Genomic DNA, 16,893 nt, shown 5'->3' on the forward strand with positions numbered 1-16,893 from the left:
TGAACTTTATTCAGCAGGCAATAAGGAACTAATAAAGATTTTTGAGCAAAAAATTAATATGATAATTTATTGCATTGAAATAGTCTAAATTTTTCCTTTCACGTAATTTTAGATAAAAAGAAGGAAGTTGCTCTGGGGATATTTTAAATCCTAGGGGCTTTGCTTTTTGGTGATGTATAGTTAGCTCGAGATGGTGCAATGGATAAGGCACTGGGCCTGGATTTAGAAGACTTGAGTTCAGATCCACCTTCAGATACTTACTAGTTGTGTGACCCTGGGCATGTCATTTAACCTTTTTATAGTACCTATCTCCCAGGGTTGTTGTGTGGATCAAATGAGATAGTATTTTTAAAGCACTTAGCACAGTGCCTGGCACGCAATAGACACTTAATAAATGCTTATTCTCTTCCTCTTCCCTAGGTCTGGGTTCTAACTATATTTTCTGCTTCTCCATTACCAGATCATATTAATAGATGAAGCTACTGCCTCCATTGATGTGGACACTGATGCCCTGATCCAGCACACAATTCGAGAGGCATTCCGTGGTTGTACAGTGCTGATCATTGCACATCGCATCACAACTGTCCTGGACTGTGACCGCATCCTAGTTATGGACAATGGAAAGGTAATAGGAACTTCCTGGGACCAAGAAGAGAGGGCATGACTCATACCAGGGCAAAAGAGCTTTTCCTTCCCTTTCAAGACAAGCCATGGCTACTCTCCTAGCTACTCAACCCTTTAGAATATTAGCGTTAGGAAGAACCTTAAAAATTAGCCCCCATTTTAAAGATGAGGAAACTGAGGCATTTATAACAGGGAACACTGAGATAACACAGTGAGTTAGTGTCAGGGCCAGGACTTGAACCAATGTTTCCTGACTGCCAATCCAGTGTTGTTTCCTACTCACCTTTCTATTTTTTTTCACCTTCCTATTTTCTAGGTGTTGGAGTATGACAAACCTGAAGTCCTACAACAGAGGCCTGATTCAGCATTTTCAGCTTTGCTGGCAGCAGCACATAAAATGTAAAATTAGAGCAGTGGTGTATGGGAGAGCTCCAGATGGATCTGGAGGTCCGAGATGGGACCAGCTTAACCACTGGGCTCTGAAACTCTCAAGTCCCCAAACTACATAGATATACTGCTATAAGTACTTCGATGAACTCAGTTTATCCAGAGATCCAGACCATGTCAGCATTTGAAAATTTCCTTAGAGCAGGATGGGCACAATTTTCCCCCATTTAAAAAAAATTCTGTGCTTAACAAACACCAAAGAAATTAAGATTTTCGTATATGATATGGAAAGGGAAAGGATTGTGCATGAAACTCTGAGTCTCTATTATGTAGAGCTTGCTTTTCTTTTTAAGGATACAATAAACTCAACATGTAACTTTCAAGTTGCCTGCCAATCTATAATTCCTTCTGGCCTGTCTCTTCTCTTCCCATTTTCAGTGGGGGGCGGGTAGGGGAAAAGAGAAAGAAATCCTATCACCCATTTTCTTCTCCTTTTCAACTCAATTTCCTGGCCCCTCCCAAAAATTGAAAGAAAAAAGAAAAAAAACCTTTGTAACAAGTGGACACAGTGAAGTGCACAAATTTTCACACTGTTCACATCTAAAAATGAACATCTCATTGAGTCCAGCACTACACTGTCAGGAGAAGGGGTAGCGTGCTTCATCATCAGTCCTCTGAAATTGTGGTTAGCCATTGCCTAAGAGAGGCTTAGGCCACATCCTCAAAATGTTGGTATCATTGTTTAATTACTTTTGACCCACAAATTCTTTAGGATTAAGTTAGTCTCTAATTACTTTTTTAAATTTAATTTTATTTATGTTTTTAGTTTTCAACAGTCACTTCTTTAAGATTTTGAGTTCTCTATTTCCTCCCTTTCCCTCCACTCCTCCCTCCCCAAGATGGTGTGCAATCTGACATAGGCTATACATATGCAATCATATTAGACATATTTCCACATTAGTCATGTTGTAAAGAAGAATTAGAACCAAAGGGAAAAACCATGAGAAAGAAGAAACAAAAAAAGAGAGAGAGAAAGAGGAGAAAGGGAGAGAGAGGGGGAGAGGAAAAGGAGAGGGAGAGGGAGAAGGAAAGAGAGAGATTCTCTAATAGATTTGAGAAGACCTGAGCGCAAATCCAGCCTCAGACACTCAGTAGTTGTGTCACCCTGGGCAAGCCACTTATCTTGTTTGCCTCAGTTTCCTCAACTGCAAAATGGCAATAGCAATAGCACCTACTGCCCAGGGTTGTTGTGAGGATCAAATGAGATAATATTTGCAAAAACACTTAGCGTAGTAACTGGCATGTAGTAGGTGCTATATAAATGCTTATTCCTTCCCTTCTTTCTTTACGTAATTCTCTTTCCTTTTATGGATGAGTTCACACCAGTCACATTCGCAGTTATGATCATTAATTGTGTATTTCCTTCTTTCCTATTCTCTTATAGTTTTTCCTCACTCTTCCCCCCAATCCTTTCCTCACAAAGAAGAGGTTGGTGAGAGAGGTGTATGCTCAGTACTAGGGATTTATGCCTTCTTCTGTTCCCCTGCTCCTCTTTTCTCCTAATCCAGACCCAAAAACACAAATTCATGCTCTCCCCTTCTTTATTTTTAAATCCTGCTTCTTGGTCCACCCTCTAAAGTTATTTTGTTTTGTTTTGTTTTTTGCTTCTAACAAATACTCCTGGAGTCTACCTCCTTGTTTTCACCATTCCATCTCCAAATTCTATCCTGTTTCTCTGTAAACTGAATGTATTTCTACAGGAAAGTCTCTCTGTCTGTAGTTAAGATAAAAGTGAGGTTCAAGTGATGCCCACTTCTTGCTCCTTATCCGTATAGTCTTCTACTTGAACACTCTATATAAAGGGATGAGTTTTCCCCTCAATTTCTTCCCCCTTTCCCCAGTGTATTCCTTTTTTTCCTTTCGTTTACTTTCTTCTTTTAAGTTAATAAAAACATAGCAAAACTACTCTTGATCTCTCTGTCTTATATAATGCCTTCTATGACCTCTGATGACATTAGAGTTCTGAGAGGACTTTTTTTCTCCTCTTCCCCTTGTAGAATACAAACTTCATCTGTTTATAGTGCCTCCCATTTGCTCAAATAAATTTACCTAATTTTCTCTTGACTCCTGAATTTGAATTTCATAGTTTCTAATTAGCACTAGTCTTTCCCTCAGGAATATGTGGAAGTTGTCTATTTCAAAGATACTCTGCCTCACCAACCCCTCCCCCAACCCCCCAGACATAGGACTATGCTGTTTTGTTAAATGTTGTACTTGATTGCAATCCTAAATCTTTTGCCTTTTGAAATATTGTTTTCTTAGCTCTATTCTTTATTATGGTGGTAGCTGCCAAATCTTGTGAGATCCTGACAGATTACTTGGTATTTGAATTTTTTCTTTCTGACAGCTTGTAGTGCTTTTTTTTTTCTTTGACATGGAAGCTCTGAAGTTTTTGTTTTGGAGTTTCTTTCAAAAGGTGACCAGTGAATTCTGTTTTTGTATTGTTCTATGGTATAAATAGGTCTATGCTGTTTTCATAATTTCTGGAAATATGATATCCATGTTCTGTTTTTTAAAATCATGACTTTCAGATAGTTTAATGATTCTTATATTATTTTTCCTTCTTGGCTCATTTTCTAGGCCAGTTGCTTTTGACATGAGCTATCTAATATTTTCTTCTATTTTTTGTTTTTAGTCTTTTGACTTAAATTTTTTTTTTTTTGCTTTCTCATGGAGTAGTTGACTTCTGTTTGGTCCATTTTAATTTTCAGTGAGTCAATGACTTGAATATGACTTTGTACCTCTTCTGTTGTTGTTCAGTCATTTGAGTTGTGTTCAACTTTTGTGGCCCCATTTGAAGTTTTCTTGGCAAAGATACTAGAGTGGTTTACCATTTCCTTCTCCAGTTCATTTTACAGATGAAGAAACTGAGGCAAATAGGGTTAAGTGATTTGCCCAGGGTCACATAGCTAGTAAGTGTCTGAGGCCAGATTTAAACTCAGAAAGATAAGACTTCCTAACTCCAGGCCTGTCACTATGTCCACTGTGCCACCTAGCTGCTGTTAATTATTTTTGCATGTCTTTCTTCTGGATCTTTCATTTCTCTTCACATTCTTTCCTCTGGAGGTCTCATTTAATTTATATTATTTTAAAACTCTTGCTTCATTTCTTAAAAGAATTCTAATTGACCTCGTGGCCAAACTATGTTTTTATTTAAGGTTTTACTTGTGAAAATTGTGGAGTTATTTTCTTCTTCTGGGTTTGTGTCTTGGGAGTCTATGACTCCATGATAGCTCTTTATTATCAGTTATCTTTTTTTGTTTACTCATTTTTCCAAGCCATTCTTCTGAAATTAGAACTTTGTGTTAGAGTTAGACTCTGTGTGCTAGAGTTTAACTTTGTGTTAGACTATACATTTCTCCTGTTTATTTTTTAAGTTTTTGATTTATTTTTAATATTCTTTTCTTTTTAAATTTTGAATTCTAGATTCTTTCTCTCACTCCCACTCCTACCTCACTGTTCTTTCAGGAGTTGACAACTGGATTCTTTCCCTTTCTATTTTGCCCTCTGTACCTAAGATATTGGGACAGTTTTCCTTGATAACATCTTGAAATATGATATCTAGGCTCCTTTTTTAATCATGGTTTTTAGTAGTCTGATAATTCTTAAATTATCTCTCCTTGATCTATATTCTAGGGCAGTCATTTTTCCTAAGAGATATTTCGCATTTTCTTCTATTTTTTCATTCTTTTGACTCTGTTTTATTGTTTCTGAAGTCTCATGGAGTCATTAGCTTTCACTTGCAAAATTCTAATTATTAAGGAATTAATTTCTTTAGTGAACTTTTGCACCTCTTTTTCCATGTGGCCAATTCTGCTTTTTAGGGAGTCCTTTTCTTCAGTGAATTGTGTACCTCCTTTACACATTAGACCAAATTTGTTTTTTGTTTTATGATGTTATTTTCTTTCAGGGGTTTGTGTCCCTTTTACCAAGCTGTAAATTCTCTTTTCATTTTTTTTTGCATCAATCTCATTTATTTTCCAAATTTTTCTCTACCACTCTTATCTTTTTCTTTAATTCTTCTAGGAATTCTTTTTGGGTTTGGCTCCAATTGGCATTTTTCTTTGAGGCTTTGCTTTTGTTTGTTTTCACTTCATTGTCTTCTTCAAGTTTATGTCTTGGTCTTCCCTTCCACTGTAGTAACTTTTTATAGTCAAGTTATTTTTGCTGTTGTTTGCTCATTTTCCTTACCTATTTCTTTAGTTTTAACTGTAGGGGAGGGGAGGCACTGGGCCAAGCTTCAAGCTTTTTTGTGCTACTGTTTTCAGAGCTAGATTGGAGTGGGGCTGGTCTTCAAGTTTTACATGCTTCCAAGGTGGTATTATCCTGTGAGACATGTGGTCACTGCTCTCCTGCTCTACCCTCTGGTCTTACTCAGGAAGGCCCCCTCCCTCCCTGCTGCTATAAGTACTAGTACTCCTCTCTGTCCTGGAACTGTGATGAGGACAAGGGACCAGGAACTGCTCCCTTGTGACTGACCACAAGAACTCATTTCTGCCCCAGAACTGTAACTCAGAACTGTGTATGGGCAATAGAGATGCCAATCAATGCCAGCTGCACCCAGTGCCAGCAAAAGATCCCCCATAATCTCTCTCTGACCAGTTGTCCAACTTCCTTATCATCTCTTGGCTAAGAGCTCCCAAAGCTGCTGCTGATGCTGCTCTTACAGGCCCCCTCCAAGGCCTACCATTGCTGCTTCTGCCTTGTTCCTGGCTTGTGCAACCCTGTGTTACAGACCTCTCCTATGGACCTCCTAAGTTGTCTTAGGCTGGAAAAAATATCTCCCTCTGACCTTTTGTTGGCTCTGCTGCTCCAAATTTGATTTGAGGTGTTATTTTAAAGTTGTTGAGAGAGTTCAGCTGGGTCCCTACTCTGCCATCTTGGCTTTGTCTTCTTCCTGTTTCAGACTATGCACTTCGAGTGGGAATGTTGCAGCTTTGTGTAACACTGATCTGTATTATCTGGGGTCTTGACATTACTTTCTCTGAGTACCGATTGTTGTTTTCTTCAAAAATCTCAGGGACGGCTCAGGCCAGGGAGCTGTAAACTTTTAGTGTTCTCTATGTGGTCTAATTTAATGGTCTGATAATTGCCCTCATGGTTGGAACTCTTCAGGTTCTCAAATCCAGTGTGGGTCTGAGCAACACTGTAGACAGTTGGTATCCCCAGTGCCCGACAACTAGCTGGCAGGCTCTGAGGGTTCAGAGTAGTCAAACTTCGAGCCTGCTCCTGGTCCAGATTCTCTGTGTGAGTTATTCAGCTGCAAGTCTCAGCCCAAGTCCATGGGATGAATCTGTGATCCAGCCATAACACAGCAGTGGACTTGCACTTGTTCCTTTTCTGTGCCCCATATACAGCCACAGGACCTCAAGAGGCTCTGGGTGTGCCTCCCTGGATAGACTGCAAAGAGCCTATAGGCCTTGGACTATCTCATTGTGCTTACCTGGTCTGGAAAAATTACCCACTGTGGTTTCTGACTAGATTTCCCCATCACCATTCAGTCTGGTACTCTTCATTGATCTATATTAAAATTGGTTTGCAAGAGAGATAGGCAGTACTCCTTCCTCTTCACCCACTGTTCTTGCTAGTCTTAGGATAGGCACATTTTCATCATTCAAGTCGTCCTTGTGGGGTGAAATATCATGAAAGTAGGGGAAATTAAAAGCCTCTAATGTGAATATGGCCTATCAGGTCAAACAAATAAGAATGACTCCTTTTTCAATATTGCTTTATGCTTTATGAAGCAAAACCTGTGAGGTAGCGTGTGTTGAGTGTTACGGTCTTCTGAGGCCAAGAGATATGATGTTTGCTTAAGGTCATGCAGTTAGTAAGTAGAAAATTCACAACTGCAACTAAGGTCTTCTACTTTCACATCTAATACCCTTCACCCTACATTCTACTGCTTCTCAAATAAGATATAAACCAACTCTGAGACAGGCTGCTTCTTTGCACTTCTGCACATGTAATTATTTTCACTGGACTTGAGGCAATTGCCTCAGTCTTGCTCAGTCACTTCCTCTTTGGATTTTCTTAATCTTCTTTTCACATTTGTCCTTTTCCTACTCGTCCATACCCTTATTTCCCCCTTCTCCAAGACCTGTCCTCAGAGCATACCCAGCATTCTCATTTATTGTTCCATGCACAACATATAAGAAGCAGACAACATTTTTCACTCAGGCCCATTCCCACAATCCTTTGTTAAAGAAGCCCTAAATGGGAGGATAATTGGATCATAGATCTACAGCTAGAAGGGACAGGGGATCACAGAGGTCATCTAGTCTACCCCCCCCCATTTCATAGATGAGGAAATGGAAGACCAAGGAGGTTAAGAGATTCTTCCACAGTATACTTCTCTAGACACCCCAATGTCTTCTTTTAACTTTGCCTAGCTTACTTGGCTGCACAATTTGCATTTTTAGTAAACACTAGAGATTACATTATAAATTCACATTCCCTTATTTTGAAAGTTGCAAGGCATTAATCACATCCATACCTATTTCTATACTTTTTGATAGGTGCTGTGATAATTTATTTTGTCATGAGCTAGGGCTGTTAAATCATTCAGTAAGTATTTATGGAGTGCCTACCATATGCCCCCAGTACTGATCTGGGCTCCAATGTTAAATTGCTAATAGCTGACACCACCAACTTAAATGAAGATAAGTATTGTTAGTTGCTACTTACAAAGAATCCTATGAGAGAAACGGTGAATTGTCTTTCCCACTAATCACAGAGCTTATTAACCATTCCAGTTTCAACACTGTCATTCTCTTATAATTTTAACTGAATTCAATTCAATGAATATTAAATGTCTACTAAGTACAAGATACTGTGCTAAGCACTGATAATGCAAAGATGAAAGGTTATATATTCCTTACCTTCAGAAAGTTTGCATTTTAAGTGGGGAAATGCAACCAGAACTGTGAAGCTCTATATGGTAAGTCTATCTGTGGGTTTCTTTTGAGAAGAGTGTAGGGGTGTCAGAGAAATCAATCTATTTGTACCTACTATGTGCAAAAGCACTAGGAATAGAATGATGAAAAATGGCACAGTTCTTGCTCAAAGAACATGTAATCTACTTGAGGTTGGGTAAGGTTGGGGAGACAGTAGGTACACAAATAAGTCTAACAAGAGATAGAATACAATGAGGGCAAAGGAAAGACAAAAAGCAGAGAGTTCCAGGAAAATTTGAAGAGGAAGAGAATAGGATCATAGATCTAGAAGCAAAGATCATTTATTTTAATTTCCTTATTTTACAAATGACAAAATTGAGGCCTAAAGAAGGCAACTAATAGGCCAAGGTCACCCAGGTCATAAGTGACAATTAACTAGTGGGGAAGAAGGTACCACATGAGCTGAGACTTGAAAGGAAAGGCTTTCATCAGGTGAGGGATTCACAAATGTTCCAACTTGGGAGAAAGCAAGATGAGATCAATGGTTGAATTTGGCTGGACTATAACAACAGCAGTTAGAATTTATACAGTACCTTAAGGTTGATAAAGCACTTTGCAAATATCATCTCCCTTTATCCACACAACAACCCTGAGAAGTAGGTCTTACTATTATCCCTATTTCACAGATGAAGCAACTGAAGCAGACAGAATAAAGTGACTTGCCTAGGGTCACTTAGTTAATAAGTGTCTGAGGACAGATTTGAACTCAGTTCATCTAGTCTCTGAGTATAGCACTCTCTGCACCATACCCCCAAGCTGCCTTATTAAATGAATTAAGGTGATAGAGGCTGGAGGAGATGGCATGGTGAGAAGAAACATTTCTAAAGTGCTTAGGTTCCAAAGGATGGAACCGGATTCAATGAAATTGGCAACAATAAAGGAAGAATAAAATCTCGCACCTATAAAATTCACAATGTCAGAGCCAGGAAGGAGACTTATGAGTTTTGATATTACTGGGAGCCACAGGTAAAACTAATCAGAAATATTCAACAGTCAGTTGAATATTTCATTGAAACTCTGAACAGCACTGGAACTAATGTAACAAAGTTCAGCATGGTAGAAACTTATTGAACCCCAAAGAGAGATATGAGTAAGGCTATCACATCTCTAGTTCTGATTCCTGACAGGTGTTACAACCCAGTTTCTCAGAGGAAGCTTTTGCCAGTTTACAATCTCACAGGCTGAATTTTGCTGCAGTTTCCTCTGCTGTATGTTGGCCACTAGATGTCAGAATCACTCCAAAAATGCAGGGAAGCTGAGAGCCCGATTTCCAGCTGACCTGTTGTTCTGGGAACTGTACAAGAAGAGGTCAGGGAAGTCCGGTGGGGGGAAAATCTTCTGCCACAGTTTAGTGGGATAAGAAGCAGGTCTGCTGTGTTCATACAAAGACTTCCCAATGAACTTGTCTTTAGACAAATAGTTAGTAAAGTGGGCTTATGGTGTCACCAGCCTCCTCTTTTTTTTTTTCCTTCTGTTCCTTCTCCTACAGCCTAGACAGGTATTCAGTTCTCTTGTAACCTCTCCTCTCTGACCTCTCATCCTGCTTAAATTCTTCATTCACAATGACATGCTGATTATCTCTAAGATCTAGGAGCAGCACTTCTCAAACTAATTTGGCCATAGAACACTTTCGGTCTCGAAATAATAGGATGTGGATGTGTAAGGTCCTTAGAGATTATTTAAAGTCCGACCCTTTTTATTTTACAGAGGAAGAAACTGAGGCCTGGAGAGGAGAAGGGTCTTACCCTATGACACAGCAACAATAAAGTGACAGAGCTGATATTCAAACTCAGGCCTTATGATTTCAAATTCAGTGTTCTTTCCATTAGATGACACTGGAATTTTAAAGTGCAACCCCAAGGTTTCTCAGAGGTGTGGAATACCTGTAGAACAATGGGAAAATAGTGGAAAAAATATAGAAATAGAATCCTGGATTTGGAGTAACAGGATCTAGATTCAAATACTGACTCAGTCATTACCTTTGTGACTTCAGGCAAATCATTTAACCTTCCTAGTAGTTTTTCCATTTGTAGAATGAGGGAGTTGGATTACGTGACTCTTAAAGTCTTTTCCAGCTTTAGATATTGGATCCTGTGTTAAAACAATTCCTAATTCAACATTTAATATCTTTGAGGAAAATACTGCTAGCACTGAAATTTTCTCACCCAATCCCTCTTCACATCATGTGGTATACCAGGATTCTTCAGAACACAGAATCTGGAAAATACTGTCTTGGAATATTATTCCTGGTAGAGTGAGGGGGTGGTTGGTGTGTGAAAGCAGATTGAGAGGAGAAAGGATTTGCATTTTAACCTGAATCTGAGACTAATAAAATGAAAATCTACTGGAATTTCAGGTATCTGCTAGCAGATAGAGGTGAATTTTTTTTCACCTCACAAAAATGGTTACCCTATCATAGGTGATCACTCCACTTTGGGTGTAAGGCTAGTGCAATTCCCTAACTCATAGTTGTAGACCATGAGTTGTCTCACTCTGAACTCCCTTGCTCTGTTGGAGCAGCAGCTTGAAAATTAGGGATGAAAGGGTTCACATATGTCAAAGAACCACAGCAAGATTCCCTCTGGCCTAAAAAGTCTTAGACTGAATAAAAAAAAAAGGATGCCCTCATTCTGAAGCAAAGTAAGGAGCAGCACCACTGGAACGGTTCTGGTTGTCTGGGCAAAATTTGTAATCCAGCACATGCTAAACTGTGAACTAGGTATTTCCCCAACAGAGCCCAACCCTGTAGTGCTGGCTGTTTTGTTTCACTCAGACACATATTTCCACACTCATAAGAGCAGATGAAGGCGATAGAATTTCTAAAGAATTCAGAAACAATTTTAAAAAGCATATCCATCGGGTGGGGCTAAAATGTGTATTTCAAAGAATAAAACAAAAGAAAAATGATCTTTAGCATGGAGACAGGCTATGTTGCAATATGCTCTTAAGTCTTCTTATGCTGCTAGAGAAAAGAAAAACATTATGCAAATCATTTAATGACCATGTAAGTGTTTCTGAGAGGCAAGACTAACATTCAGGGTCCACCACAATTTACTTACTTACTTGCTTACTGTTTTTAGCAATAGTTCACACAGTGTGATAATAGAAAGAGTGTTGGGGAAAGAGGTCACTAAAATGTTTATGACAATTTAATCAGGAGTCAAACTTCCTTATACATAACCTAAGGTAGGACAGTCACATCTTACTTCACTTGTTACTAGATCATTTTCTTAATGCATTCTCATCCCAGATTCTAAGAGAATTAAAGTGTATGTTTTGATTTTTCCTAATTGGTTTCTAAAATTCCAGTATTTTTATTAATTAGATTGGAGCCCCACATGCATTTATTAAATATTGTTTAATAAACTTGAGAAGCTTCTTTTCCCTCTATAAGCTTTTGGCCATATCTTCTATATGTCAAATCCTCTAATATCTTAAGCTAAAAGAAACAAATTTACTGGCTATACTATTTATTATCATACTAACAACAACACAATAAAGATATAAATCTCATTATATTAGTATGTATTTGCTCTAAGAAAGAACATAAAGTCACCTTTGACTACAACTACTTCTCAGTTCTGCAAACATAGTCCCACCATCCCATTATCTCAGGATCCTGATAAAAAGTCTCTTCTCAAGAATTCCCTTCCATTTTTTTTTCATAAAAGAGATAAGCTGAGTTCTCTCAGGAAATAAGTCCTCTTAGTTTTTTCCTCTGTATTCTCTTCAGCCACCACAGATGGCAATCTCCCCAGAATGGCAGTTAAACTCTCAGTCTTCACAGTATGACAGTTTAACTGTCAGTCAATAAACATTAATTAAGCAGTTACAATATAGCAGGCACTGTGCTAAATGCTAGATATACAAAGAAATGCAAAAGATAGGCCCTGTTCTCAAGGAGCTCATCTTCTAATGTGAGGCAACTATGCAAATAATACATACAAACAAACTATTATCAGGATGAATAGGGAACAATCAGTAGAGGGAAGGCACTAGAAGTAAAGGTGATAAGGAAAGGTTTCATATAGAAGATGAGATTTAGCTGGAATTGAAGGAAGACAGGAGGCAAAGATGAGGAGGGAAAACTTTCTGTGCCTGGGAGACAGCGGTGAAAATGTCAGGAGATGAGAGTGTCTTGTTTTAGACAAGGAGACCAGTGTCACTGGATTGCAGAGTGCATGGTAGGGTACAGTGGGGCATAAAGTGAAAAGGAGTGGGGTACACATGTCCTGAGGGCTTTGAAAGCCAAAAAGTGGATTTAATAGTTGATCCTGGAGGCCATGAGGAATCATAGCAGTTTAGGGAGATTAGCAGTAGGGGGAGTGACATGGTCAGAAATCACTTTGGAAGCGGAGGGAAGGATGGGCTGGAGTAAGGTGGCAAGCAGACCAACCAGCAGGCTATTGCAGTAGTCCAGGTATGAGGTAATACAGGCCTGCACCAGGATGGTGGTAGTATCATAGGAGCGAAGAGGGCATATGCAAGAGATGTCATCAAGGTAAAATCAATACACCTTGGAAATAGATTGTCTATGTGACGTGACAGCGAGTAAAAGATAACACCTCGGTTGCGATCTGGGTTCACTGGAAGGATGGTATACTAATTGGGAACAAGTAACTGGGAAATTTAGAAGAAGAGAGAGCACTGGAGGAGAAAGAGTGATTTCAGTTTTGGACAGGTTGAATTTAAGATGTCCATGGAACATCCAGTTCAGAGATTTCATTGACTCTTAAATATATCACAACTGTATCTTTGTTCTCTGTGGGAGAGGCTGTTGAAGCTGGTAATATATTATGATCTCACTACTGGACATGTAATCCAAGGAACAGAAAGGTCCTATATATACCAAGATATTCATAGCCATCCTACCTCTGACATATACTAGCTGTGTGACCCTGGAAAAAAAAATCACTTAAATTCTTAGTGCCACAGCAATTCTCTAAGACCAAAAATTTAAGAATTGCAAAAAAGTTGCTATTCTGCATTGTTAGATGGAATTTTCTTGCTGGGATCTCCCTAGATTAATGAAATTACAAGTAGATAAATATAAAATTTTAATAGCTTTATTTGTGGCAGCAAAAACCCCTTGAAACAAAGTAGGTACATTTCAGTTGGAGAACGGATGAACAAATTGTGGTCTATCAGTGTAAAAGAATATTACTGGACTGTAAGAAACAATGAATATGACGAATTCATAGAAATATGGGATGATGCATATGAACTGACACAAAGCAGTAAAGGAAACAGAATTAGGCAAAAATACACAATGACTACATTAATGTAAACAAAAATAATTCTAAACAATACTAAAAGGTTGATGAACTCATATTTATTTGCAATGACCAATTGTTTTGGAGAACAGATGGTCAAATCCTTGTTACTCAAAGTCTTTCTGTCTTCCAAAATCTGCCTCAAACCACACACAGCTACCTTCTAAAGAGCTCAGTCACCAATTTCACTCTTCAAGTAGATGTATATTTTCTTCACTTCTCCTTTCATATACAGTGTGAAGTACAGGGCTTGTAGGCTTAGGTGGGAACTGGGGTTACATCTGCCATGATTAGTACTTTGCCTTTACCTTTGTTTGCATCGTCTTCTTTCCATGCGTACATGCCCCCAGTTTTACCTAGCCATACTTCAAAGCAAGATCCTAAATGAAGTTGTTTGGGACTACCCCAGCCAATTTAGGATTAAAGATGTAGAACTAGAAGAGACTTAAAGATCATCTAGTCCAACGTGCTTGTTTTAAAGATGAGAAATCTGTAGCCCAGGAAGGTTAAATAACTTACCTGGGGTCATATAGGTAATAAGTAAGACAGTCAGGACTTGAACTCAAGTCCTCTGACTCCTAATCTATAAACTACTATAGCACTTAGTGTTTGGATTACTTATATAAAGGGGTTTGCTTGGGTATGCCAAGACTGCCTAACATGGAGGGGCCCTGTGAATCCTACCACATGGGCAGGGCAATTATCTCCTCTGGTTGGCTGCATTAAAACTAGTCACACTGAGATAGTCAATCTCTCTGTCTCTCTCTCTGTCTCTCTCTCTTCTTGAGTTTTTTCCTGCTTGCATCTGAAGGGTGAAGATCACAGTTCATCCACTGCACAGGTGCCATGATGTAAGCCTTGTCTGGGATAAAACTGAGCTCATCACATTTGAAAGGATCTTGGAGAGATTCTCTGTCTGAGACCTTTGATTTTAGATAACCTCAGATTAGATTGTGAAGTGCTAGAAAAAAATTAATGCATAATTTTAGGGCCATAAATGTACAGTTCATTTTTTTTCTAATGTGTGATCTCTCACAAGTCCATTATATTGGTATAACTGCAAACGTTTCATTTGTTGATTGCTTGATTGTTTAAATTCTAATACTTTTTGTATTGTTGAATTCTGTAGAAGTGTCAATATACTGACGCCTGATACTAATATATAGATTTTTTGGTATTACTGAGTCTTATAGATGTACTGACATTAAGTTTAACATGAGAAATTGGGTATCACTAGATTGCTACTGTCTAGCAGAAATGTTCATATTGTTCTTTTTTTGTATGTAAACTGACCCAGACTATTTGCTTTTTTGTGAAAGTGAAACACACTACTACTTTTTAGGATGAGATGTCTGACCTTAAACTCCTCAAATATCTGACATTCTTTGCTACTTCTCTAACTTAGCCTACTTCTTTTCTTGTCCTGATGGGTGTTTTGAATTCCCTGTGGTTTATTTGGGCACTATCAAGGATCCATAGAGGGAATTTTGTGCCCTTTGGAATAAAAGACCCAGAAGAAATTGCCTGCGTTTTTGTGAGAATTGCTTGTGTTAGAAGGACTCCTAGAGAATTTTAGTTTGCCCTGTGTAGAAAGTGAAAATCTTTGTGCAGACCTCAGTTGGATGGCTTTATGCACTAAGGGAATTGTTAGAAGAGTTTTCCACCCAGGACAGTTTTCTTATTTTGGAAATCTGATACCAAGTTATCCCTGGGTCCTAAATCTCTGTGAGAAGAGCTCTGTGTAGTTTAGAAAATTCAGTGGAGACTAGGTTTCTGCTTAAGATAGAAGTCAGTTTTCTCTTTGCTCTTTCTTTTGCTTTTGAATTGAGAAAGGCTCTATATGGCTAAGGCTAAGCAAGCAAAAATAACTGGCAAATTTCATAAAATATATCTTGTTTTGTTGCATCTATAAAAATTTGTATTTGGGGAGCAGTTAGGTGGCACAGTGGATAGAGCAGGAGCCCTGAAGTCGGGAGAACCTGAGTTCAAATCCAGCCTCACACCAAACACTTGACACTTACTAGCTGTGTGACCCTGGGCAAATCACTTAACCCCAATTTCCCCCAAAGCAAAACAAAACAAAATTTGTATTTGGGGATAATCGCAATTTATGTCTGTACACGTGGAATTATATATGATCATGCAACTTTGGTTGTTTTGAGACTTAACTGTATAGCACTGGGAAAGCAAGTGAAAGAATATTGCTTGTGCCTCCCTAGAGACAGAGAACTATTCCAAAGGAACTGAATTTGGGATGATGACTATATTTTAAAATAAATACACCTGTACCTATTTGGCTATGATGGAAAATTTTAAATGGCAAAAAAGTATAACTGGAAATACACAGATAAACTAATATGGAAGAACTTTATGGCCCCTAGCACATAGGAGAGGGTAGCCCTCTATGCTTGGCTATGTTAAAACTGGCAGATTGAGGCACTTTTCCTGCATTTTTCTTGTGCTCTTTCCTATTGTGTTCAGAGAATGAAGACCACAGTTTACCCACTGTATAAGAACCATGAACTGAACCAGTTAGAGGGGAAGAACTTCCTCTGCTCTTTCTTTTATCTCAGCTTGGAGAAATGAGCCTGGGGAGTGTTTGTTTCTGTGCTGTTTCATGCGTCCTTCTTAGTTTTAGGTGCCACAGTAACCCAATAAGATTTGACCCATGGAGGATGTTGCAACCAGCTAGCCTGGCAAGGAGGCCCAGCAAAATCAGGGTGCCTGGGACTCAGACCTGATGTGGGATCATTGAATTCAGAGACAGGATTGTGCTATATAGGAACACAGATGAAGCAAGCTAAGCTTTAAACCTAATCCCTTTTGCCTCCCCAGAGACTGAGATAGTATGGGACACGAAGCAGGGATTCTGCCTCCCCTGCGTAGCAGAGTAAGTTTGAGAGTTGTGATTATACCTTCTGAAGTAAACATTTCTTTGTAAAAGCTAATCCAATGTTATCATCTAGATAAAGCTGGGGTACAGGGAACCCCCTACATTTGAGGAAAACATCATTGATTTGGGCTATCACCATTTGGAGAGAGCCTAGATACCCCCAAAGCCCTTAAAAAGGTACTGGAGAATCCTGGTTTAATTCAATTGTTTTTGAATCGTGTCCGACCCTACACAACTCCATTTGGATTTTCTTGGCAAAAATACTAAAGTTGTTTGCAATTTCCTTCTCTGGCTCATTTTATAGATGAGGAAACTGAGGCATACAGGATTAAGACTTGCCCAGGGTCACACAGCTAGTAAGTGCCTGAGGCCAGATTTGAACTCAGGAAGATAAGTTTGCCTGACTGAGGTTTGGAACTCTATCCACTGAGCCACTTAACTGCTCTGGAGAACCCTGTAATGAGGAGTGAAATGTAATCTATATGGCCTTCAGGCAATCGGGGTTAGAGTAGAAGGAGTTACACTTGTCTTAATGCTTAATCCTATGTAAAACAGTATTGTTACTGAACTGTTTGATGTGTCTGATTCTTGTCTTCCAAGGAAGAGAGCCCTGGACACATCCAGACATACATATTTCCATGCCTGAAGAAAACTCTTTAGTAGGGACCATGACAACAGGGAGAATGCCAGCTCATTGACCAGA

The 16,893-nt window shown here is 38.9% G+C and overlaps 1 protein-coding gene across 1 annotated transcript in view; it reads left to right on the top strand.

Annotated features, from left to right (window-relative positions):
- ABCC11 (ATP binding cassette subfamily C member 11) overlaps window positions 1–1,394 on the top strand; it is a 75,838-nt gene extending 74,444 nt beyond the window's left edge. The window contains exons 29-30 of the mRNA XM_020985113.2: window positions 461–625; window positions 941–1,394. Coding sequence (XP_020840772.1) covers window positions 461–625; window positions 941–1,027 — 252 coding nt within the window. The 3' untranslated portion in view covers window positions 1,028–1,394. The remainder of the gene's footprint in view (window positions 1–460; window positions 626–940) is intronic.
- Window positions 1,395–16,893: the final 15,499 nt, after the last annotated feature.

Source organism: Phascolarctos cinereus, unplaced genomic scaffold (assembly GCF_003287225.1).
Source record: "Phascolarctos cinereus isolate Bilbo 61053 unplaced genomic scaffold, phaCin_HiC Scaffold_2;HRSCAF=192, whole genome shotgun sequence".
NCBI lineage: Eukaryota > Metazoa > Chordata > Mammalia > Diprotodontia > Phascolarctidae > Phascolarctos > Phascolarctos cinereus.